General features: G+C 37.5%; 1 protein-coding gene across 1 annotated transcript in view; it reads left to right on the top strand.

The window, feature by feature from the left end:
- The window catches only part of DCDC1 (doublecortin domain containing 1), a 380,146-nt gene that overhangs the window by 19,470 nt on the left and 333,839 nt on the right, over positions 1 to 26,837 (top strand). Inside the window, exons 2-4 of the mRNA XM_037040449.1 lie at positions 13,377 to 13,646; positions 14,888 to 15,044; positions 15,523 to 15,679. Coding sequence (XP_036896344.1) covers positions 13,384 to 13,646; positions 14,888 to 15,044; positions 15,523 to 15,679 — 577 coding nt within the window. The 5' untranslated portion in view covers positions 13,377 to 13,383. The remainder of the gene's footprint in view (positions 1 to 13,376; positions 13,647 to 14,887; positions 15,045 to 15,522; positions 15,680 to 26,837) is intronic.

Genomic DNA, 26,837 nt, shown 5'->3' with positions numbered 1-26,837 from the left:
CGAATCTCAGAGGGGGTATGTCTGTGTGAGTCCTAAGTCCATTGCAGACCCTTTAAAAGAAGTCTTTTAAAATCAGACAGTTTATGCCACTGTGTCAACCCCCACTGGTTTTTGTAGCTATAAGTCATGGGGACTTATCTTCCTGGCTCTGGAACCCAGGGCTGGGTGATCTGGTCTGGGATCACTCACTCCTGAGGTGTCCTTTCCCGATTTTTCTCCCCCACATGTGGTTGTGGGACCACCCATTCTGCCGCCTCTCCGTGCCTCCATCCCTCCTGCCCGTCTGGATGAATGTGGCTTCTTTAAATCCTTGGTTGTCGGACTTCCATATGGCTGGATTTTCTAATGAATCTGGGTGAAATTTGTTTTGTAATCTGCTAATTTTGGCTGTAGTTGTGTGCAGAGGCGAAGGGTGTTTACCTACACGTGCCTCCATCTTGGCTGGAGGTGAGCCGTGATTGTTTTTAATAGCTGGTTTCAGGCATTCAAGTATTGTCATCAGGAATCTTTCACTTTTTAAATCTCTCTTTATCCCTCTTCTGCCCTCATCTGTTTTGGCTACATACATTGTTCGTGCAGCTAGCGATCCCAGAGAACAGAGGACCACTTTGTCTTCTTCACGGGGACTCTGATGTAGCAATTGCTGTGTCTTGGGAAAGGCACTTTGTTTCTCTAGTCTTGGACCCACTGACTTCGCTGCTTGGAAAACAAGGCCTCAGAACTTACAGTCCCATTAGAATCAGGAGGAAGATAGTTTCCAAAAGGAAAGGGCTGAAGGACAGACCGAAAGAAAGTATTGTGCTGCACTTCTCAACAACACACTCCTCATGTTATGTTATGTTTGTATAAGAAGCAATTTTCTAGCAAACAATAAAAATTAAAATACTTTGCAACCAATCGTCATTTTTTCCTTTCTTAAGAAGGATGATACCAATGACTTAGATCTATGATTTTGTCTTACCGTAGGCTCTCATCTCTGTTCATTTCTAAAGAGGTTGCACATTTAGCAACTGCTGAATAGTCTAGAACGTGATGAGAAGTAGATTGTGATTAATGCCTGGTCTCACTGTATAACCCAGGAGGATTTTACATTTGAAATTGAACAACATTATTCTGTATTCTTAGCTGAAAATGGCAAAAGTAGAAAGAGGGCCACAGAGCTGCACTTTCATGGTCTTCCTTGTTACCCTTGACCTCAGCCGTGGATGTGTCACTGCAGAGCGACTCTGAAGGCACTTCAATGGGGATAACTATCACTCAATTTAAAATATGTTTCAAATGATTTAACAAGGGAGGATTAGTATTTCAGCAGCTTGGACTAAATTCCGAAGGGGTTAAAGTGCTTCTAGAAAGTTGTTCTCGTAAATGCTCAAGATTTGGTGGAGCTCATGGTGTGAGTAATAACCGAGAGATGTGTGGGCTGTGAGGGTTGTTGCCTGGCTTACAGTCCTTCGATTCTTTCTATTTTATGGGAAGTAAAAGATAGGTGTTGCCATTAACAGATTATCCCTGGAATCTGACTTGGACGGGTAGCATAATGAAAATAACAATAATGCAGGGAAAATAAGATTTACTATGTGCTAGTTAACTTGAATTATATCTATTTAGTTCTCGAAAAAAACATGGGAGGAATATAAGGCAGATAATATTTTTAAAATCTCCATTTTACCTGTGAGGAAACAAATACTTAGAGAAGTTAATTAACATAAACAAGGTCCCACAGCTGGGAAGCAGAGAAGGTATTATTGGAATCCATATAGATCTAAGTCCACAGCTAGAAATGTATTCTACCACTTGTATGAAATATAAAGCAGAGGAGATGGAAGTATATTTCTTGTGGTTTTTCTTTTCTCTATTAGGAAGTGAAGAATGGCCCCGGCTGGTGTGGCTTAGTGGGTTGGGGTGTTGTCCTGTAACAGAAAGGTCAAGGGTTCGATTCCCGGTCAGGGCACATACCTGGGTGCTGGGTTCGATCCCTGGCTGGGGTGTGTATGGGAGGCAACCAGTTGGTGCTTCTGTCTCACATTGATGTTTCTCTCCCTTCCTGTCTCCCTTCCTCTCTTTAAAAAAAATGAAAAATGTCCTAGGTTGAGGCTAGAAAAAATGTGAAAGAGCAAAAAAGTATGTCAGGTATTGATAAGCTATTGGACTATTGGTTGGTTAAACGTGATGAAATTGTCATTATGTTAAACAGAAAACATGAACTATAAGAGCATTGAAGAAAATACTCATAAATTAAGATTATGTTAACTCCTTATAGGAATTCTAGGTCATATTTTTACCTTAGAACATAGATTCCTTTTGTGTTTGTCACTAAATTTAGACAAAAATGAAATCTAGACTTTCAGCTCATCTCTGTTTTGCCTTATTTCTCTGAGTTATGAGGAATATTTGCAGTGTATGAGATCATTTACATAGTGTACTAAATATATTGCTAGATATTTTTGGTAAATTATTATCCAGTAATTTAGAACTGTGTCACTCATGATAGTGTTTTTTCCAATAAGAAATGGAAAAATTTTTAAATAGGATTTTTAAGTATTCCTTTATACAAATGCCAGTGGTAATACAATGTGTATCTGCACATTTTATTGCCTTTAGAATTTATTTTACCATTTTTTCTTTTCGAAATTGTATTACATTCACTTTTTGTCCCAGCTGTCTTTTGTGCATTGCTAGATTCTTTACTGTTTTTCCATCGCACTCATTATTTTAATCCATTTTTTCTGTCCCCCCCCATTTTCTTTCTTTGATTCTGAGCCTCTTTAACTGGCTTAAAATTTGTTTTATATGTCAGTCTCTCGTGTGACACTTTCCTATCACCTGATTGTTTATAGTTTGTTTCAGTCATCTCTGCCTCTCAATCCAAACTTCCTTTCTGTCACTATTGCCTGTTACCATTTACTGTGATTATAATGTGCCTAGAAAGCAAAGTAACTCACTTCTTGGCAGTTGAATGGAAAGTCAAAGACAATGCCCAGAGGCCTTTTACTTTCATGAAAAACAAAATGATGTATTTCAAACTGGAAAGGGTGATGTTCTTAAAGGGTAATGGTAAACTAAGACTGGTTTGTACTAATATGATTATCAGAGAGAGGCAGTTTTCTCTGTGAGCAAAGACATTTCTTTTTTGACTGAGGTTAAAACTTCTCTTGTCTCACTCTTGTTTTCCTTGCTACCTTTCTTCTTTTACCATCTTTGTGATCTTTTTATGGGAAGCAATTATCAAAATATAGTTAATTTGTTGTTCCTTTACTTATATCACAGATTGTGCTTTTCTTCATTAATTAGCAATGATCAGTCACTTTCTTCTCATGTTACCTGATGCTGTTAATTTACTCTTTACTACATTTCCATCATCCATGCTTTTCTTTTTCTGGTACTGTTCCATTCTTTCCCTTCTATCACTCCTACATTTACCTGTACTAGAGTGAACACTGCTGTGCCAGGCTCCTTCCCCAAGACAGCCAATCACCAACAGTAGAAATGAGTTCCGCACATGGTGCCAAAAGTCTGTATCTTCCCCTTTCATGATTTACCGCTAAGGTAAGATGATGACTGGAAAGACGATGAGGTCAGATGACTGGAAAAGTCTAGCCTCATTCCTGGGGCAACTTCCAGGAAAGCAGCACAATAGTCAACTTCCCACACCCAGCTGTAGTCTGATGCATCCCAGGTGACATGGATGGGAAAACTGAGTACTTATTGCTCACAAGTATCAAGGGGCAGTTCTGTCATACTTATAGAAGGCGTCTCTGAATGCTGAGTGAAAGACTTCCAAATAAAATTGCATTTTCAAATTAAGAGAATGTTATAAAAATATCTCTTTCTGTCTCACATAGAAAATGTTTTGTTTTAATGATTTTTAGCGGATGGTCATCTAAGGATGTAATTTCATGACTTTTATCCATTGTATTCTTTTAATCTGGCTCTCAAGGAGACGGACTGCGCCCAATCTATTCACTCACTTTTTTATGTCGTTTTAGTTGTCTTGGATATTTTTAATTGGAATGAGTTTTAGAGTCTCCTCTGAAATGGAAACATTTGGTCATGTAGCCTAATTTCAATATTCAAAGGAGAAGCTATCAGTTCCCACCAGGGAATGGGTAGCAGGAGGGAGTGAGGGGAGTCAGCAGTAGTGAGTGAAGCAAAGGAACAGCCCCACGTTTCCAACCTCCATTACCGACAAATGACACTTCCGTGGCTCATAATTTTTTTTAGAATTTTTCTTTAAGCTTAAAAAAATCTCTACAGATCGGAACATTCATACATTATTTCCTTTAAAAATGTCAAAAGACTATTTCTTTTTGAAACTTAATTTCCTCTGGAAAAGTTATATATAACATCTGTAAACCCCACAGTTTTAGATTTTAGATATACCTCATTTTTATCCCTTTGTACTTTCTCGCAAACAATAGTAGTGTTTTTTTCCCTGTAGGTAGGAGGATTTATGTCCTGATATATCAGTTGGTATATGCTTACCAACACATCTAGGCCAAACTAGATTTATAGTTTCTTGTGGTGTTGCAAATAAAATGAGTGAATTATTCACTTTTATTATTGACTTTCCATGATGTTTAAAACATATTTTATGTACTAATTGTAGAAAGTTTTTCTATATCTTTAAATGTTATTCATTTCATGAAGTTGGGAAAAGGGTAGGGTGAGGATCAATGAAATCTTTGTGCTTTGTGTACTCCAGAGATTTTATTTAAGTTTACATTCATCAGGCATACATGGGGTTATTTCTCTTCTTGGTTGTACACCAGTATTTTAAGGTGATGATTTATTACTGAATGTACTTAGGGTCATTTTTCTTTATGTTTACACTTTCTTATTTGTATGTATTCCAATTAGAGAGTTTAATTACTATTAAAATGGTAATAGGATAAAGATAAGTTTTACAAATGACAATATTAAAAAAATAACTCTTTGGGAAGGTTTAAGTGCCATAAGAATATAAAGCTAGAAATATATGCTTGTCAAATATACAGTATAAATAAATAATTTAGATGAAAATGGTTGACTACATTTAACAAAGAGAGTACCAAATAATGATGGGCTAAAGACTGGTTGTTAGATTTGATGTACTTCATTGTATATCGTAGGTAATTGCTATCCATACAAATTCTATGGCTTCTGTATGAGAAAAAGAGACATTTTGACAGGCAACACTGGTATGAAGCGACAGCAAGTGCAAATCCTTGGCAACTGTCATTATCCTGCTGTTGCATTCACATCCGAACTGTGTGATAACTTAGACCTGCACGTTTGTTGCTGAGCCATGATCTGTCAAAGTAGCCACACTTTCTGCTCATGAATAGAATTATTAGCCACAGGGAGATTTCTGTCATAGAAAGCTAAGCTCACCAAAGATGCTTTGTGTTTCAAAAAAGGAAGAAATTTTAAAAAATTCCATGCCATTTTATGCTTATGCTGACATTTCTGGTGAAATCATTTTTATTAAGTAAGATAGAATTTTCAGAAAATACTGTATTAGTTTATATTTTAACTCCTAAAATGATTCAAACTTCGTAGATTTTGAATAAAAGTAAAGCAAACATGATTAGAAAGTTGTTCATGTAAGTTAGGCTAGAATTAGAAAGTAACAGAAAACTCTCCCGAAAGCGACTTTAAAAAGAAGGAATAGTCATCATTTCAGGGAAGAAGAGCTTCAGCACCAGGGCAGTTCTCGGGTCAGATTCAGTGGTTCGGCAGTGTTATGAGGAATGCGGCTCTTTGTGTCTTTACCACTGTTGTCTTCGGAATTTTGGCTAGATTCTTGGGTTTGAGAACTCCTATTCTCAAGATGCCTTCTCACAGTTTCACTTAACAAGATGTCTAATAAAGAAGATGAGTGTTTGATCATTTACATCTTTTTTTATGGCAACAAACCCCCCTGAACCCCAACAACCTTGAAGCCTTATCCTCATGTCCTGTTGGCCAAAGTGCAATCACAAGCTGATTACTTAACCTGCAAGGGGTAAGGGAAATGGAATTGCCATCATCCGGGTTAGACCGTTGAGGGTTCCTTCCCTGGAGCTGATTGGGGTTACCTTCCAAGGGGATCTCAAGGAGTTGCATCCTCAAATATAATTGAATATTGTCATTTAATAAAAATCAGGGGACTGAGTTAGATAAAATGAGCATTACCTGACATAACTCTTGGCTTGAGCTTTATTATATTTTATTTCTTAAATTGTGTTCATTTCTTGTCAGCTATTTTGTAACATTTTTGCTTGATGTCATAATTAGCACAGAATAATTCCCGCACACCAATCTGGTTGCATTCCTGTAGAAGTGTAAAACATGTAAAACAGGGATCTTACCCTTACAGATGGGATATGAAATCATCTGAAATCACAAAGCAAACATATCAGTATGCAAAACAAAGTATCCATTCATACCTAGGACCTGATTTAGAGTAAGGATTGACTACGATCTGGTGGGGTTAACTCCTCTTATGTGCCTTCTCAGCGTGAACAGTTTTCCAGGCTTTCTTTATACCCCAACCTCTGAATTTCTCCCTTATAGCATCCAGGACTTTTCCTTCATAGCACTAATCCCAGTAATTGTAAATTAATATATGTGACCATTTGTTTAACATTATCTCTTCTACTAGACAATTATTGCTATCATGGAAGAGGTTTCTAAAGAACATAAGCACCGAGTTCAGGTTAACATTTATTAAACATTTACTCACTGAAAGATGCATGTCATGGGTGCAGATCTGCTGAGTGAACACCATTGGGCATGCAAATCACTGCGGAAGGCAACGAGGGTGGTTATAGCTGAGGGATACTGCAGGGGGCGATGAGCAGCACCAACTGTTAGAAGTCCTTGAATATGAGATAAACAAGCATGCTTTTATTAGGATTTTTCTTCAATTGCTATAAAAAAGCCACTAAGATTCACTAATGCCATTAAAGCAAATGAAACGAGAAGAAAAATTGCTCTTCTTAAAATTAGAATTGCACTCTTAAATCCAACCATGGTCTATGTATCTGCTTGTTTTGTATTCCTCCCTGAGCATATTATACTTTTAGTCCTCACATCTTTACTTAGTTGTTGCTTTGAAACAAAAATTGTAAATTAGATTAGGTAAAAACCAAAGTGAGTAAAGCATAATTAAACAGGAGCCTGGGTTATCATGGGACTTATAAATTCTACATGTCTAAGACCTGTCCCTGCTAATCTGTTTGGCTATAGTGGAAAGTCAACATACAGATGAGGCATAGAACTATTTGAGAAACAGATACATGTTTAGTTAACTTCTTAACATGCCTTTGTATGTAATTCTGTGATTTATCATATCCATTGTATCATATGTAGAAGTTGTCTACAAGATATATTTACCTAAAACTGGATCTTTTAAAATTGACTAATGGTTTTTATTCATACTACTTTAAGGTTAAGTTTTGACATATCTTAAGTCATCTTTTCTAAGCACACAAAATTTTAAATATTTGTATTCTGTATATACATATAAACATGATAACCACATTTTTTCTTTGATCTTTTTTATTACCTAATTTCTAATAATATTATTCAAATTGTTTAAAAAATCATCTTTTTTTCAATAACTGATGGTAACAGTTATCAATAACAGCAGTAATGTAGCTGATGTTTTTAAAAGAAACATACCTGACCATTTACATCTAAGTGAATGCCTCTGCCAACACTCTCCCTTAAAATACCCACTTCGAAGAAGTAATTTATTCTAATAATAATGCATTATAATCGCAAACATTTTTAAACTTCCACTTTGGATTTTCCCATCAGCATCTATGGCACATTCTTTTAAATATCTTGAGTGAGGCCCTGACCAGATAGCTCAGTTGCTTAGAGCATTGTTCCAGTACACTAAGGTTGCGGGTTCGATCTCTGGTCAGGACACATGCAAATATCCAGCAATGGATGCATGAGTAAGTGGAACAACAAATCAGTGCTTCTCTTTCTCTCTCTGTAGGTGTGTGTTTGTGTATATCTGTATTATATATGTTTGTGTATGTGTGTATTATATAGGTATATCTTGGATGTAAAATTATAATCTTAGGTAATTACATTAGAATTTTCTGGAAAATAAAATATCTGGATCTAAATTTGGTATGAAAAATAAATAATAAAACCTAAGTGATTATATTGCTAGTGTAGCAGGCAGAAGTTTAATATGGTTCTCAAGTTTCCCACCCCCTGTATGTATGCCTGGAATAACCCCCTCTTCGGGGGTGGGCGAGTATGATGGGATGCCACTCCCATGATACACTCAGGTTACATAAAATGGCAAAGGAGATTTTTGCAGATGTAGTTATGGTGCATAATCAGTTGTTTTTTAGTTAATCAAATGGGAGGTTATTCTTTCTGGACCTGACCTAATCAGATCACCTGTTCAGTGAGCGTTTGGAGGTGAGAGTCAGAAAAGTCGGAGAGGTGAATGAGTTTGTGCTGGCCTCAGAGATGATTGTCACTGTGAGTTCTGTAGCTACAAGGAAGTAATGTCTGGCAAACCCCGAATGAGCCTGGAAGAAGGCCCTGAGCATCAGATGAGACCATAACCCCAGCCGGCAGCTTGATTTTGTTATTTTGCGATTCCGAGCAGAGGATCCAGCTGAGCGTTGCCCAGACTTTGGACACGTGAAAACTGTGCAGTAATAAACAGGTGCTGTTTTAAGCCACTAAGTCTGTGGTAATTCATTGCACAGCAATAGAAAACTAAGACAGATGTTTGATAGATTAGATACATAGATATTCTTTTAAAAGATAATTTTTTTTTGCCCTGGCTGGTGTGGCTCAGTGTATTGAGTGCTGGCCAGTGGGACAAAAGGTGGCTGGTTATTTATTCCCAGTTGGGGCACATGCCTAGGTAGTGGGCCAGGTCCCCAGTCGGAGGCATGCAAGAGGCAATTAATCGATGTTTCTCTCCCTCTCTTTCTCATTCCTTTCGCCTCTCTCTAAAAATAAATAAATAAAAATCTAAAAAAGGAGTATTTTTGAAGTAATATGATTGATATCCTTGTGTCAACCTAATATAGCGACTTAGTTTTCAAGCTGAAAAAATGCTTTTATACCAGTGGTAAAAGTAATAAAACAGTGATGAATTGAGATATTTTAAAGAAATTTAGGTCTAGCATTTTTATGGCAGGAAGTGATTAATGAGATATAATGATTCCAGCTATCCAATCTACCAGGGCAGATGTCAGTGCACAGGACAGAAGTACATTCCTATGTACATGGGTAGCATAGAAATCTTACTGAAGAAGGAACCACTTGAAGTCTGTGTATATGTGAATTATTTATAGATATAATGAAAGATTTACAGTAGAGACATAGCAGACTTCCAGGAGAAAATAGTAAGATTGACATGGACTGTTAAAAATAGAATATGTTTTATAAAATTAGCTCAAGTAGCTGGATGTGGTAGAAAGCCTCATCAGTAAGTGAGGACAATGTGAGGTTATACATTTTTTGGATGAAGGACCATTTCCTAAAACAATTGATTTTAGGAATTCACATGGAATTCCTACACCCATCCATGGAGACTTCAGATCAGCCAATAAATAAAAGTAACCATAGAACTAAACTAAATGTAGTATCAGCTTGGAAAAATGGAGTTCAAGAATACTATCATACGATTTTTCAAATCTTATCAAAGACAGCTATAAGAAAATGTCGATTTTTAAAAAGTTTTTTAAAGATTTTACTTATTTATCTTTAGAGGAGAAGGGAAGGAGAGAGGGAGAGAAATGTCAACGTATGGTTGCTTCTCGTGCATCCCATGCTGGAACTGGCCTGCAACCCAGACATGTGCCCTGACTGCAGTTGTTCAGTTCGCAGGCCCGCACTCAATTAATTCACTGAGCTACACCAGCCAGGGCCAAAATGTAGATTTTAAAATAAATTATAATACAAAAATTATATAACTAATAATTTATAAGAAGCACAGGAAAGATAAAATAAAATAAAGATAAAGGGCAAAGGTAAAAAAATAAAGGAACATAGAGCAGATAGGAAAAATTGAAAACAAATCAGATTATAAGCTAAGTTTTCAATTAAGTGACAAAGACTGTCTTGGTGAGATAACTCTGTGAGTATATATTCAATGTAAACAAGCTAAATTCTCAATTAAAAGACAAAGAGAGTCTTAATGAAGGAGATTACTATGTGAATATATACATGTAAACAAGCCAAATTCTCCAAAAGCCAAAACTGTCTTTGGGAAGAAGATAACTTTGAAGTTATATACAAATCTGGAGGTAGAGGCAGTTCACTTTAAAAAATCTGACAGACGAAATGGGATTTCTAAGAGATTTTTGCACAGAGAAAAAAGGATGTTTTAAAGAAAAAAGTGGGGAGAAATGAGAAAAAAATGAGGATACTACAGTTATGGTTACTTAAGTACAATCAAGAGATTATAGCTACAAGGCTGTTTGGGAAAAGTCCAGCTATTGTTAATGTAATGAGAGCGGTTTACGGGACATTGATGTAACCTGGCAGCCAAGGAGAGTGGACTGGAACGTGCATGGGTGAACAATGATGACTTCACTGTACTAGTCAGTGGGAGTGGTAGGTGTAGCTAAGTGAGCATGTGTACTGTGTGGCCGCCGTATTCAAAGGGACTAAGTGAGTAGAGGAATGAATCTGCATCAGATTTTGCATTAAGCTTGAACATTCCTCTGCAGAAACTATTCAGATGATTCAGAAGGCCAAAGTTATGGGCAGCTGGTGATGGGTAGCCTCATCAGGACGACACACCTACTCATGTATCACCTCTCTTGCAGAGTGTTTTGGTGAAACATCAAATCACCCAGGTGACTCAGCCACCCTGCAGCCCAGGTTTGGTGCCCTGCAACTTCTGGCTTTTCAAAAACTAAAATCACCTTTGAAAGGGAAGAGATTTCACACCACTGATGAGATTCCGGAAAATATGACAGGGCAGCGGATGGTGATTGGGAGAACTGTGTGGGGTCCCAAGGTGCCTACTTTGAAGTGGCCTGAGGCATCATTGTCCTATGCACAATGCTTGTATCTTCTTCAGTAAATGTCGCTGTTTTTTTTTTTTTATTCCATGGCTGGGTACCTTCTGGACAGACCTCATATACAAACTGAAGAGCGCTACCGGTCTGCTGCTGCTATAGGACATGGACCTCCTTTGCCCACCTCCCTGTTGCCCTGCCATATTCTAAATTTCAGTGCCCCTTCTTGTAGCTCTCCTTTTTCCTGAACTCTTTTGAAAAGGAACTTCAATTTTCTAACTAATGGAAAGTAAGGATGTGTTAGTGTAAATGAGCGTAATACTATAGGATTATGGTAAAGGGCAGAGATTGTGTAGCCAAACGATCTGGATTCGAGTCATGTCTCTGACACCTGCCTGCTCTGTGACCTTTGGCAAATTCCTTAAGCCCTCAGTTTATTTATATGTAAAAGGGGGAAATAATATAGGGCTGTTTGAGGGTTACGCGAAGCTATACATGCTTAAAACAGTGATTGTCATAGCACGTGCCCTGTAAGTATTAGCTTTTATTATTGTTACTATTGTTACTATTTTTATTATTGATACTATTTATCCCCTGTCTGGCCTCTGGACTGGGTTGGAATACATATAATTGAGCAAATAAGGGCCAAAAGCTTATGGAACTATTGAAGGAAGTCTCTGGGACTCTGCTTACAACGTCAGGGTGCAATGCACAGTGGAGGGTAGGGGTAGAGAGGTGTTTCTCCTCCCCACCCCTGCTCTAGGCGGTAACGGCATCCTAGGCACAGGGATGTTTGGGGACACCGCAAGGCAGCACCTTCCCTGGGACCTCGTTGTTCTTGTGATGGTTAGGGACTGAGAAAAAAATTGGAAGGATTTTGAGGGGGATAAAGTTCTGTGTTAGAACAATGGGATTATCATGCTGGGGGCTAAAGGACAATCCTACCTTACAACACACATCCCGTTGGGCCAACACCATCAACAAGCTATTGGGCCACAAGGGTCAGGACTGGGCTAACAATTGCAATATTACATTCTTCTATTTATGATTAGAAGTGAAGGATTTGTATTAAAATAATCAGAATAGCCTTTGAGTAGTTGTTAAATTTAAAAGCATTTGGTAGTAAGTTAAATCGTGTGAGGTATTTTAGTGAGCATTTCAATCAATCAATGCACAGCGTTTCTGCTTATCTCAGAGTAGCAGGAGGCCATGCGAGCCTGCCGATTATGTTCTCCTACTTGGGAGGCATCCGAGAGCCCACCTGACTGCAGCTCCTCTGTACCGTGTTGTCCTGTGGGCCTATCCATAGATTTTTTGGTGAGAGATGGTTCGTTTGCCATCCACAGTCTTGCCAGTGATTCCTGAGGTCACCTAGCCTGAGAGTTCTACCCAGTATGAATGCCCTTTGGTGGCTGTTGATGAAATTGAACTTTCGGGGGAATCGAATGTGAGTCATGCCGGGAGAGTCTGCAGAAAGCGATGTGGAATAGAAGTGGGGAGACGCATGAGGAGGGTAGCAGATTCCCCGAGGAGGTGGACAGAGGTAGGTTAGGTGATGATGTACAGGAAGAGGAACACAGGGAAGATGGAGTTGCTGAGTCCAAAACTGGCAGTTTACCCGAGTTGTTCTTACGTGACTAGTGTGTCTTGGAAAGCGGAGAATGGATTTCTGATTCTCTTTGTGCCTTCCTGGAGTGGCCTCATTTTCTTAGCTTTCTGTGGGTCCTGGTAATAGCCCGTGTCACCCGAAACACTCAGGATGTGTGACTTTCAGTGCCCAAACCAGGATAGTCCTGAAGAAACCAGGGCGGGCTCGTCAGCTGATTGACACCTTCACCGCCTTTATTCCACCGACATAGATTTGCCTTCAAGGCATTCTCTTTTGCATTTAAAATTAATTCACACCCATAATCCTAAGCAGTTAATTTAACATATATTCTCTCTTTATTAAGGATTGATTGTAAGCTTCTCCAGGGTAGGAGCCACATCTCTTTAAGTTTTATATTTTCTAATACTTAGCAGAGTGCTAGTGTTTAATAAATCAATCGAAGAATTTAAAATTTTTACTTAGATTGTGTCAGGGGTTACCCAGCTTTCTTCTTTAAGTAGTAATTAAGTTGAGTGGTTATGAATGTTGGTTTTATCTTGGGACAAACTTGCGTTCAGTTTCTCCCTGTACTTGGGCAAGTTAGTTAGCCTCTCTGAGCCACAGTGTCTTAAATCTGGAAAGTGGGGGTAACAATAGTACCTACTTTCCAGGGATATTGTAAAAATTAAACAAAATAATGGCTAAAGGTTTGGTATTTTGTCTAGCACATAGAACAAAACTAATTGTCATGTGGTACTCGTAATAACTGATTACAAATCAATTCACTGTATTCTTCCATGGATTGTTTCTTCCAGGGAGTTAATGTCATCCCAGGCAAAAGCAGTAATTAAAACTACCGAAGATTATTTGCAGCCTCAGTTTGGCCCCAACAGACTTTTGCTTTCAGCAGCAATATCAGAAGGGTCAGGACTTCAAGATTGCCCCGCACATCAAAAAGCATCAGATCACAGCCATGATGAAATATCAGACCCAGAGAGCTACAAATCAAACAGTCAAAACAATTCTTGCTCTATATCAGCCTCCAAGAGAAGCAGACCTGCCAGGGCTCCAGCAGGTCAACTGAGGTAATCAAAGCTGTCCTCTGTTCTTTTCAACCAACTGTTGAAGGCGTTTCCTTTGACCAGAATGTGGAACGATTCAGTTGACTGTTTCAGACATTAAAATGTAACACATCTCTGTCTCTAGAGTTTTGTTTCTGTTTTGTTTTGTTTATTTTTTTTCTTTGAGAGCATAAGAGTAGATTGTTGTTGATTACGTTTGTGGAAAACATGAAGTATACTTTAACTCAGATAATATGAAACTCTGAAAAAAATATTTGGAGTGGAAGTCAGTCTAGGACATGAAATATCTTTGCTTACCAGATATTTATTTGTTTAAAAATAGAAATGTATACTTTTGATATGTGACCATTATTTTAAAATAAAATTAAATTGCAATGAAATAATTGTAAAACAGTTTTTTGTATTTTCACATCAACGTTGTTATCATAGACCTTTTTGTCATACACTTTTAACCTAAGAGATTGTGGATAGAATAAAATGTTTGTAAAATAAAAATCAAACCAAGAAACTGATTCTCCCATTATTTTCATATATTTAAATAGGTGAGTGTTTTGTGATATTAATTTCCTTCAAGTTTTTATTTTAAAATGTTTACTTTGCCTTCTGTGACATGAAGAAATAACAGGGTTAGTTTGAGAACTCTGAAGTAAGAAATTTTACATGGTAGTCATTGACATGTACTTTTGCTGAGAAAATTATAAGGATTGACACTGGTTTTGACTGAAGAAAAAACTTAGAAATCTTCTTTTACTGCCTCCAAACACTTTGAAATGAAAGCAATTACAATTAACTTTGGAATAAAAAATTTAGTTATAATCTATTTGAATTTGAAATCTTTTGAAAGAAACCAAAGAACTTTGATAAACATGAAAACTTAAGAGAATATTTCTTCACTTACTATTTTATAATGTTAAGACCATATTATTATTTTTTTGCTTTCTATCAGAATTTATAACTGCAATTTTTAAAAATGAGTGTTGTGATGCTTTATAAGTAAAATAATTAAAAGGACTTATTCTGATGTGTGTGTTTTACATGAACAGTTTTGGCAGACTTATCCTATGTTAAATGTTTTCAAATACTTAAGTAGTTATATGCAGTTGTAAAAGAAGTCTTCTTCTTTTTGAAGAAGACTTACAAATAATCATTTGGGCGTATAGCTGTAAAAAATATCCAGGATAATATCTTTTGGAATGTTTTTACTAGGTAACATGCACCAATTTCTACTTTTTTTTTCTCTTCAGAGTTGCAGAGTTCTCTTCTTCAAAATTTCAGTCGGCTCAGAATTGGGGTAAACTGTCTCAGAGGCAGAAACCTCCACCCCGAGCGATTGGAGTAACGGCCTACAGAAATGGATCTAGAACAGTGTTTGCCAAAGTCACTGCACCAACCATCTCCTTGGTAACTAGTGTTCAGGAGTTTTCAGTGCTTCATTTCTTCCTTTACTCTCTTTAGAATACAAAAGATGAGGAAAATGACATTCATTGTGTTAAACTTTTTTCTGAGCAATCTGAATATGTAAATTGCTTATGTATACGTAGAACTCACAGACATTTTATTCTCTTTTCATCAATATATAAATAGTATATTTAGTGAAACAAGTGCAATGGCTTTATATCTTGTAGAGTTATAAGAACATTTAACTGACAGAACATTTAAGGACTAAAATTAGGCAATCATTAGATATTCTCGGTGCTACAATTTACCTTTTCTTTGTCTATTTTCAATTACTAGAAACTAACTGTATTGGTGAAGTTATTGCAGTGAAATCTGGAGGTTGACTCAAATTTCAGTTTTGATTGTTAGCACCTTTTGTTTAATGGAAATGCGTTCCTTTCCTCGCTGTTAATCACTTTCTCTTACCTCTTGCTGTCTTCAGTTGCTGGAGGGGTGCACGGAGAAGCTGCGCCTGAACAAGGCCGCGCGACGAGTGTTCCTGGCAGACGGCACTGAAGCCCTCAAACCTGAGGATATACCCCATGAAGCCGATGTTTATGTTTCTGTGGGAGAGCCCTTTTTAGATCCGTTCAAAAAAAATTAAAGGTAAAAAAGAAAAAGAAATTCCCACCCCCACATACAGTGAATTGCTTGAGGGATGCAATTAAAAAATGATTTCCATCCTGTCTTTTTTGCATGGTTTAACAAAACTAATGTTTACGCATTTACAGCTCAGTAAGAGGATAATGTGGTTAATGAAAGAAAAATCCACTGACAGCCACGTTTATTGCCCTTCATTAGCATTGGTGCTTAATTTAATATAGATCTGAATAGACATTAGGGAGCCTGCAGGAGGTTAAATGGTGAAAATATAATAAATTAAATCAGATTATTGAATTTACTGTTTAGTTTCTGTGACACCCAACAGACATAATTCATTAGATTTATTCTCTTAGAAAACAGTTCAAAGTTTCAAGTATCATTTACTACTCTCTTGGTCATTTTTCAGATGGCATGAACATAATTATGAAAATGTGGCCAGTAATGAACACATAATTCTGATATACATGTAATTTTCCTAACAAAATTTTTCATAAGGTAAATGCTTCAGCTTGACTTTTGTACCTTGAAATATATATATGTAACAGAAATTTTAATAATGTGAATTATATATGAAATAGAAACATAAAAATATATAGTTTTTAAACACATTTGCAGGTAAGGTTTGTTTTAAAGTGCACTGTTTCTAACATTTTAAAATGTAGAGATCTCTAAAATAAAAAAAACACATTTTTTCCTTTAATGGTAAAGAATACATTTTAAGAGATAAATGAAAGTACACTAAGAATATTCTTCCAAGCATGTCATATTCAGAGTCTGTTATCAAGCCCTGTATATGGTAATTACATTTAAATGAAACAAGTTTGGCATATAAATTTAATGTATCTAATGGCTGTACTCCCTTATGCTCTTTATACCTTTTTACAAGTAATTTTTTTCTGCAAGTGCTATAAAGCTGGTGAACCAAAGGCAAGTCTAGGCAGTAATTGCATAAGGAGAAGAAAAGTAATTCTGGAATTCATTGCAGTTGAGGTGATGAAAATTCTTTACTAATGTTATTACATAAAATAATACTAAGATTTTTCTTTTATAATGTTTGATCATCAGGAAATCAATAATTTATTGAATTATTGATTTTCTATAAATAGAAAGTTCGAGGTAATTTGGTCTTTGTAAAGAAACTTGTTGCTACAATACTCAGTAAAAATTACCTATATGATAAAATAGACCCATATAATTTTCAGCTTTTGCTTTAACTTTAGATATGGCTGCATTTATTTTTTGATTCACTAATCATCTACTTGTACATAAGCATGAGTTTTTGTGGGTAGAGTGCTCCATATATTCAGATATGTATATAATGAGTGCTTTCTTAAGAATGTTGCTACTTTTCATTAATAAGAAATAACTTGCCTTTCATATGATAATGATACTGTGAACGAGATATATAAAAATTGTTGACAGCTAAGCTTAGAAGACTTCCTGGATGTGCGTGCCTAAAATAGCATTGTTATACACAGGACTAAGCTTGGTGGATGATTTTTAAATGTACACACTCATTTCCTCCTGTTTTTTGTTTTCGTCTTTTATCCTTTGAAAGCCAAGTCCAGAACAAAAACTTCTCTGCTTTGTCTGCATATCTTTGGCTGTGTTTCACTGTGACATGCACTGCTGTTCTTTTAGCACCAAAATGTTGGCACACACTCCTGAAAATTTCACACCATCTCTTGCTGGATCAGCAAGCTTAACCCACCAAAATCTGGTGTTGTGCAATGGTTTTTGACTGATAATCAATCTTTATGCTGCTCGACAGTTGTTGCTGGGACACGGAGTAGAGCAGGTGGCAGATGTGCCTTGTCTTTGGAGAAAAGAAATTGTAGGTGAGCTTGGACACAGACTAGCGTATCACATGTCTGTTCAAAAGTCTTAGGGATGAGTATAGTGAGGAAAAGCCACTCATCTAAGTTAAGCTCATAGATAAGCCTGAAGGCTGGTGTTGGGTTTCTTTCAGAGCATTGAGAATATAAATGTAAATAAACACTATGCATATGTGTATATGTGTATGGAAATGTGCACATATAACGATATAGAGAACTTGAGAGGGATGTGGGGAGATTTCATAATATATGTGTGTATGTTATGCATATATATAAATATATATACCTATTTCATATATATGTCCCATACACTTTTTCAAATCAAGTTAAAATTACCCTTCCTGCATGTGTCTTAAAAATAAATCAATAACTTGCCAACTTGTTGTCCTCAATGTACCATAAAAATAAAACATGCATAAATGACTTTGAAGTTGGTAGATTAATTTAGGGTAAGGAAGCATTCCCAGAAGTTAGAAAACTGAACATTCTAAAGTCAGATAGGGGTAAAAGAGTTGGCAGAATTTGGTGTTACTGTTTTATGTTTCTAAATGAGCATGCCTATTTTGTATACAATTAACCAACTGGTATTTGTATTTAGTAAGTGATCATTATTTCAATATACTGATTTTCATTCATTCGGCAAACATTCATTGAGAGCCCAGTGTGTGCCAGGTTCTGGGATAGAACAGACACAGGTGAAAAATAGGGCTGATAGTCTGATTTCTTTTGTATCATTATTCTTTCATTTCTGATTTAAAATGCAATGTAATGCACTCTAATCTAAATGTAGGCCAATAAATATTTATTAAGGACCTACTATACGTGTAGTCCTGGTGTAGGGAGAGAAGCCCTGGTCTTGAGAGAACATAACCTGGGTCAGTAAGGTATAAATCCTTCAAACCGCGAACCCTGTTCAACACTGTGAATTAGACGTGTCCTCCAAAGGAACGTTGACTTCCTTTCCGGCCCAGCAAGGCCACACAAACCTGTGTATGTTCTGGCTCTTATGTAGCCATACTTCATTGTCTTCTTAGTCTCTGGGAAAGCGCTGTAGATAATGACATTGCCTTACTTAAAGTACGTCCAGATTTGCTAAGGTAGAAATATACGTGCAGAAGATCTCTGATTTTCTTCTTTTGTCTAGCTGTAATATTTAATTCACTAACTTAGAGACTATCTCTGTTTTTCTAAACCACTTCACTGCCCTTTTTGGGCATCCCTGCGGACAGCCAGTGGCACCGGATCTACTGGGAAGCCAGAGAGCTATTCATCACATACCTCAAAACACAAAGCGTTTCTATAGGGGTCAGGCCAAGGTCAAAGCTGACATGAAGCATTCCCTGTTAAAATGCAATATTAGAATAATTCTTGCATTTAAGAGTTGAATACTTAAGTAGAAAGATTAATAGCGTATGGGGGAAAATAGAAATATTTTTACAAAGACTGTTGATGATAATCAGCTGTCTTCATAGGTCTTATAATTCTGACGTTTGGAGATTCTAAAATTTATTAATGATGCTGCTGGAATTGTGAAGATGTAGTTAATGAATTGTTTGAAAAGTCATTTAAAAGTTTTCAGATTTATGGGCACACAGTTCAGGTATTCAGTTTCTTAAATCTTCTGCTTAATGGTGGCACAGTGAAAATTCTTGCGTTAGATTCATGGGGTTTATAAGAGTTCAGCTCCGTTACAACTGCTGGGTGTCAGGAAATGGTTCATGCCCTGCAGTTGCTAAAATGCCTTTAAAGAAGATGCGAGGGAAAACCTGTTTGGACCTAATTCATGAGGTCTAATCTTTTCCTCTCTGACCTATTCTACTATTTGGCTTTTAGAGTTACCATGTACAGTGAATCACTTAAGTCCTGAGGTTTGCTAACCAGAAGTGTAACTGAGTATTATGAATCAGATTGTACATGTTTTTTACACTGTATTGTGAAGATGTAGTCACTGAAAACAGTCCATGAAAAGAGTTCTTGGTATTACACCTAAGATCTAAATTTAACCCTAGAGATTTTCGCTGTCATGTGATCTACAAAATGAAATAATTTGCTGTGACAGCTTGTGATTGACAGGAATATGTGTGAGCACATTTAAAATAGGCCATCTTTTCATGTAGAAGTAAGTGTCAGTGAAATGATGGATTCTCATCATTTTAATTATTGATGATTTGGAAATATTTCAATTCCGTGACACACAAGATGCATCATAAATAGCAGCATAACACTTCTTCCCGTGTCTCCATCAATAATGAAATGTTCTGTCATATTTTGTTTTTTTAAATGCATTAGTTTAATGAACCTGGCTTTGTATATTATATACTCTTCTATTGTACATCTCCTGAATTTGTTGATTTTTAAGTGGTTGTGTTAAAAGCATGAGTTTCCAGAGGTGCCCACTATCCACATCACATTGCACCCTGCTATTCTTGCCACTGGATCTTAAGACAGTGCTACAGTGCTGCTGGTACCAGAGGCTGCTTTCATTCTGTTTGAGCTGATCCTGGGCTTCTTGGTGCGCACCTATAACATGACGGCTACTTAACTCGGGCAGAGACAGCGGGTGCTTAGTGGGCTTTCCCAAACTCCCTGTGATCTTCTTGTTTGAATAGTATGTGTACAAGGCGAGATGATTTGTCAGTCTATTTTGTCTCCTACTTAGCTGCATATACTCAAAAGCAGGAAAACGGCATTATGTAGAGAAGGCACTTTCTTCTGAGATAGCACATGGCTTCTTTTATTTCTACAAATGAGGGTAAAACTATAGGCATATATTTTTGTATTTCCAGATTCCAAAAATTTTAAACCTCATAATAAGTGTACAGAGTATCCGTACTGAAATAGATGTGGATTTAAAGATAATTGTAAGAGGTAGACCACCCCCCTCCAAAAAATGTCCTTAGTTAATAGGAAAGTCTTGAACATATATGTAGCAGCATCTTCTTATATTGGCAAAATATGAGATCATTGAGAAATATCTAAATTTTTAACATATTCACATGTTTGAATATAGGCTGCTACCTGAGCTTTGCTGGGCATATATTACATAATATATGATATATGCACCATTAGGATATGGAGATCTGTGTGTGTGTGTGTGTGTGTGTGTGTGTGTGTGTGTATTTCCCATATGAACTTTTTGAAATCCAAAAAGTTTTATTCATAGAATCACATCTGACCTAAGAATTTTGGGTAAGGTCTTTTTGTCACAGCTGCAAAGAAATCTGATAAATTTTACTTTTTGATGTATTTTTTTATTGTTCAGTTACAGTCATCCCACCTTTTTCCCCGTTGCCCCCCCTTCCCCCAGCTCCCCCACTCCCACAGTCAGTCCTCCCATTGTCTGTCCTCTATTTGTGAAATCTGGTAAATTTTAATTTTCACTAGGATATTAACTTTGAAGAAATATAAATATTGTTTTTACTACTTGAATTGTTTGCTGCATGGGTGAGAGTAGACAGAATATCTCCCTGACTGAAAGAGTATGTGAGAGGTAAAAAATTATACCTTCCTGTCAAAGTTAATTAAAATAATTAAAAAGAGATCATTTATATTCAATCATTCCCTCAACAAATATCTGTTGAGTCCCTGCAAGGTGCCAGGCATTGCGCTAAAATAAGCCTTCAGGAAATGGTATGAACAAGACAAAGGTCCCTCGGAGTTTAGCTCTAGTGAGAGGGAAGGAGCACTAGAGGGTAAGTGAATAGAGAGCTAAGTAAGATACTTATTGACAGTAGTAGTTGTTATAAAGGATGAAAAGGATGCTCTCATAAGAATCCATAGTGTCATGGAAACAAGGAGGCAACTTTAAAAATGATGCAGGCATTTGCAGTGATCTTTAAGTCAGATCTTTCAGGCCGTTGTCTGTTTACCCTGCTTATTACTTTACCTGAGAATTCGCTTCGATATTTTACAGCAACTATTTCAGAGGGTTTTGCCTTGCAAACCAGTTGTTTTTGAAGTTTGCAGACATCTCTTAGAAGAGATGAAAAGTGCAGTATTATGTAGTGAAAAGAACACTACTAGACTTGAAGTCAGATGATTTTGTAAGATTCTAGTGTCTCATGTGACCTTGGGCAGATTAAGCTGTGCTTTAATGCCCTTACCTATAAAATAGAGGCAATTAAAGAGTTATTGGATATTGTCTTGTTTTTCTACATAATATAAATTATTTGAAAATTATATGTCTATAAATCCCTAGTCTAAAGAGAATACTGGCAATAGCATTTTATAAACATAACTAAGATTCCAAATGCTATTAAGATCCCAGGGTTATTCATCAGAATTTTGTGTTCATTCCTGCCTCCCCAGGGTAGCTAGTGGCATTCAGGAAAACAGCAACAGAAAGCATTTGTCTCTACTTTCTTCATCTCTGTCAAGAAAGCAGACGACAGTGTAAAGGTGGGCAATTCGATGTAACCTCTCTAAGCCTCAGTTTCCTCATCCATAGACTGAGCCTAGTTCTATATACTTCATTGCATAATTGTAAGGAGTAAATAAGGTGATGTATGTAAAAGCCTCCTATATATAATGGGTGCCTACAACATTGCATTTGCACCGTATTTTCATACAGGTTGTCACAAGTGCCCGATTTTACTACCAAAGGTATTTGGTACATCTGAGATCTTAAAAATCCATACAGCCCAGTTAAAAGGCCTGCCAAGCACTTGTGTGTCCAGCATGGTATGAAAATCCGAATTTGAGCCTTTGAACTGTCACTGCCTTGTGCTTTTTGCCTTGAGAGTTTTTTCTGGGGTGTTAGTCAAAATCAAGTTCTTTTATAAAGGAGCCCCAAATGGCCTTGCTCTGTTCTACTCCAAGAGTTATATTTTAAAATATGTTTATGACCCAAGGCTAGCCTTAACTTCAAGCTGCCATAACTTATTTAAAAGAAAGTTCATAGAAAAGTTCAGGAGAAGGATGACAACACTTTGATTGGCACAATAGATGGGACGTTTGTAATTTTAATCAAATTTAAATTGAAGACATACTTCAAATGATATGTCAGACTAGTGTTACTGAGTTAAAATCTAATGACAACCACTGTCATTATTAGTTAAATATAGCCATCACGCCTATAGCAATAAACGATGACACCTAAGAACATGCAGAAACAGAGAACACAAGCATTTACAGAGAAAGGAGTGACTAGCAACTCAGTTGAACTCAGGAATGTGACCTGGATTTAATCTGTTTACCAAACACAGAAGCAATTGTATTTTAAGCAGATGATGTAATTGAATAGAGCAGTATGTTTTCTTACTGTCAGAGCATTTATATTTTAGAAGTTCATCTTGCCCCATGAAACGGTGTGCTTGTTCATGTTCAGTGTCATTATCTGTGCCTACCTGACAGTCAGCGTTAGTGTGTTTTCAGGTGTGTTACCCAACTACAAGGAACGCATCTTTAAAAATAAGATTTTTAATAAGCTCACAGATTTGGAGTTGCAAGTTTGCTGTTTTTATTGTGGTGACAGAAGAAGGCAATATTCTTTTTTTGCCTGATATGTGCAAAATAGGAAGCGCCCAGTTTTATTTAATCTTATGAGAGGCATTGTTTGTTTGTTTGTTTGAAGTAGATTAAGGAAATGTAATGATATTTTAATAGACCTTTTAACACAGAAGCAAGTTTAAAAGTGCTTTCCCTTTCCATGATTTGGTTATAAACAAATTCATGAAAATAAAATAGGGTGTGGATTTTTCCAAAATAAAGTGTAAACTATGGTTGGAGCATAACCTTCTCTGAGTGCTGCAGGAGAATAAGTGTATGAATGACTTGGCAGTCCCTGAGCCGCTGGGATACCACCCTTTGGGGAAATATTTTCCAAGCTTTTTAAAGCCTTACAACTTCACTAGCTTGTAGCCCTCCAATCCCTCACCCAGTGGGCTCTCAACTTTCTAGAGAGACATACCTAAGAGAAAAACTGGGATAGATCTTGTCCTTATTGCTCTGGAACCCACTAGATGTGACCAGCAAATTTATGGGAGGGGAAGAGGTGATGAGGTGAGACTAGGACCCCTTCCTTGGCAGTTGGGTGTATAAGGACGGGGACTTTGCTTAGAGTACTGTCAACGAGGTAGAGATTTGAGAATTATCCAAAGGGAACTCCAAGGCTCCTGTTGGTGAGATTCGTATTTGGTCCCACTCTGTGGAAGCTCCCGCCCACAAGTAAGGATGAGCACTCACTCAGTGCATTCTCACTGTCCCTTTTTGTAATCAGATTTGTGATGGCTGGTGAAATAAATGTGTCTTGTTTCCTCCAGACCAAGTTTGCTTAGGAAAGAAACCACAGCTGCCTCATTCATGATCATTTTCCGGTGCGGGGCCTGGTAGTTAATAGCCACTCAGCAAATGTTCAGTGGATGAGTGAAGAACCAGTGAAATAGGGACCCTGGCAAGCCATCCCCATCCCCAGGAGTTGGTGAGAGGGGAGAGAATAGGCCTCGTCAGAGCAGCCTGCTGGCCTGCAAACAGTGAGTGGACATTTAGAAGGAGTATATTAAAAATCCCCTGCCCCAAATTCATATGTAGATTTGTGAATGTTTCCATTTGGCAGGGGGCCAGAGTGAGCCAGCCCAAGAATAATTACATTGCCGAGAGGCTAATGGTTATGCTAATGATTGTCTGAGACCAGACAATGGTCAGAAGTGGAGCTCTGGTGTAAACGATTCTCCCACAAACCTATAGATCTCAGATTTTCAGCCTCACCACATCCTCTCAGGAGTGCTCCTTCCTGCCTATTCTCTCCCCTCAATCTTTGTATTTCTTATAGTACTTTGCATGTAGTAGGTGCTTATTAACTATTGCTGAAAGGAAGGAAGAGGAGATCCCATGACCTTTGGGAAGGCTCAGGACACTGCTCACCATTGGGCGCAGCTGAAGGACTGTGGAGCTAATTCCACCAGTGGGGTGGGCAGAAGGCTGTTTTCTGATTCTTACAAAGGTCCCAGAGAGTTTCAGCCCTGGAAGGGATACCAGGGTTGAGACTAGAAAGTTAAGGACAGAGGTGTAGAAAGCATTTGTTAGCTATGGCCAATATGTTTTCCTAGAAGTTCAAAGTAGGTTTAGATGACACTAAGTTTCTTTTTTAATACTCGGCCTGCCTCCTCACACCATTTGATTCTTCTACATTCCACCCCCTTCTAGCCTCTGAGATTGATTAATCCTCTTCCTCACCAGAGCCGAAACCTACTCAGGTCTTTGCTGAGCATCCTCAGGTTCTCAGCGTTGGCAGAGAAGTATCAGAGTCTGTTTTTCTTTGCACCTCTGGATGTAATAATGTTTACCCTTATTGTCTGCCCTCAATCACATTTCTTTATATGAAGATGTATGTCCCTAGAGCTGTGATGTACAGAATAATCACCTGGTGTTGCTCAAGGTGGTTCCCTGGTTCTCCCGCAGGTTCTCATAGGGTCCCCTGGCCCACACTTTGAGACATGTTGCTGTAGTAGGGAATGGATTTCGCCATAACATAAGGAAGAGGTTTTCTGAAAGTCTCACCTGTACAAACGATAAAATGGCCTGTTTGGGTGATATGGGACTTCTCAGTAATGTGTGTAAGGCTCTAATCTGCCTATTTCCCATCTTCCTTGCTCCATCTCTGGCCACTGTGGGGAAGGAGGGAAATTTCTCTTTCCCTCCTCTGGTTCTTTTTGGCTGGTTGAATAATTAAATCAACAGGAGGCAGGTTGACAAGAGAAAATCAAACTGAATATTGTGGGCATGGGAACCCCACACATATGAGGGGCTCAGAAACCCCACTTACACGAGAGGTTCCGAGATAGAAAGCAGGATTGAGGCATAGGAGACATCCTGAGCCAGGAATGAGGTAGTGCACCTTGGGGACTTCAGAGGCTCCCTGCAGGATGACATCAGACACTTAGTAAATAGAAGGTTGCCCTGCTCTATGGGTAATTCAAAAGAAGTGATCACTGATAATCTCTTATTATGAGCAAGGCCTTTTAGTCAAATTCTTCTGGTATTTTTTTCCCTATAAAATAAAAGACACATTTTTCATTTTCACCAATAACTTTATTGATTTGGATATTTTGAGTATGTCAACTAGGTCCTGCTACCGTCTTCTAGTGGGTAGAGGCCGGGGCGCTGCTCAACACCTTCCAATGCATAAGACAGCCCCACAGCAAAGGGTTTCTTGGCTGACATGTCGATAGTGCCAAGAAACTTCACAAACCACTTTTGACACATTCAGTCAGTCACAGCACCTTCTCCATATACTGCACAAATCATTTTTTCTTGCATTTCAGGTGCATTTTACCTGAAATAAAGTATAATATGCTGACATTATTGCATATCTTCTTCCACCTTCAATATTGAAATGACTGCAAAAATTTCACCAATTCTGCAGTTTCTTTTTTAATGCTTGCTGATATGACAGCTGTCACAATACAGTCTAACAAAATCGTTTTGGATGAAGTTAAAGACAACTAAGTACTGCTAGAGCCATTGTTCAGAAAAAAACTGAACTTTTAGGCCAACCCAATAGTTAAGGGGGTGGGAGGGGCACACATGCTTCTCTTGAACCTGAAGGTTTTATAGGTTCAAAAGTAACCTGTATACCACTGAGTAACCTGTATACCATCACCCCTAGTTCAAAGTAACCTGTATACCACTGAGGTGTCTCTTTGGGTGGTTCATTCTGGACCCCAACATGACTCTGGGTTCACTCTCCTCTCAACATTCCATATACTTTGCCTACATTGTTCCTGGGGTACGATCTCTCTTTTGTCCACTCCATGTACACTTCAAGTTCTATTTCATGTTCTTTACCACTAGGCTATGCTGCCTATGTAGTATATTAACTAATGCACTGTAGTCATCATTAGTATTATTTTATTAGGCTGCTTGAAAGGTTGGCTTAAAATCTTTACCTATATAAAAGGTTTTATATATTTTCAGTAGTCTTTTCATGTTTATCAATATCGAGATCTGCAAAGTAGGAGTATCTTTGAAAAACTATGTGTATAATTTATGTTGTAAATATTTTCAAATTTGTTTTAAGGTTTACTTTATTATGTGGTTTTACTAGGTCCATTTAGAGTTCTTTTGGAAAACCTATTTCAGGCTTTAGAAATTGATTTATTTTAGACTCATATTTTTAAGTGAGTTAATATCTTTAGATGGAATTGTGCATATGTCCCTTTTATCAGAGCGAAGTTTTATTGGAATGAAGGTAGAGTTACTCATTTACTCATTCAGCACTCGCTGAGCACCAGGATCACACGCCGGTTTCATTGCACGCTTAGCCACGTGTGCACACAGTGACGGCACAGCGGGGTGCGTTCGGCGGTAGGCGTCCTCACCA

This window comes from Sturnira hondurensis, unplaced genomic scaffold, assembly GCF_014824575.4.
Source record: "Sturnira hondurensis isolate 20B ecotype Veracruz unplaced genomic scaffold, ASM1482457v3 Scaffold0002638, whole genome shotgun sequence".
Lineage (NCBI taxonomy): Eukaryota > Metazoa > Chordata > Mammalia > Chiroptera > Phyllostomidae > Sturnira > Sturnira hondurensis.
The sequence above is the reverse complement of the archived record's forward strand: the minus strand, read 5'-3'. Positions and strand labels throughout refer to the sequence as shown.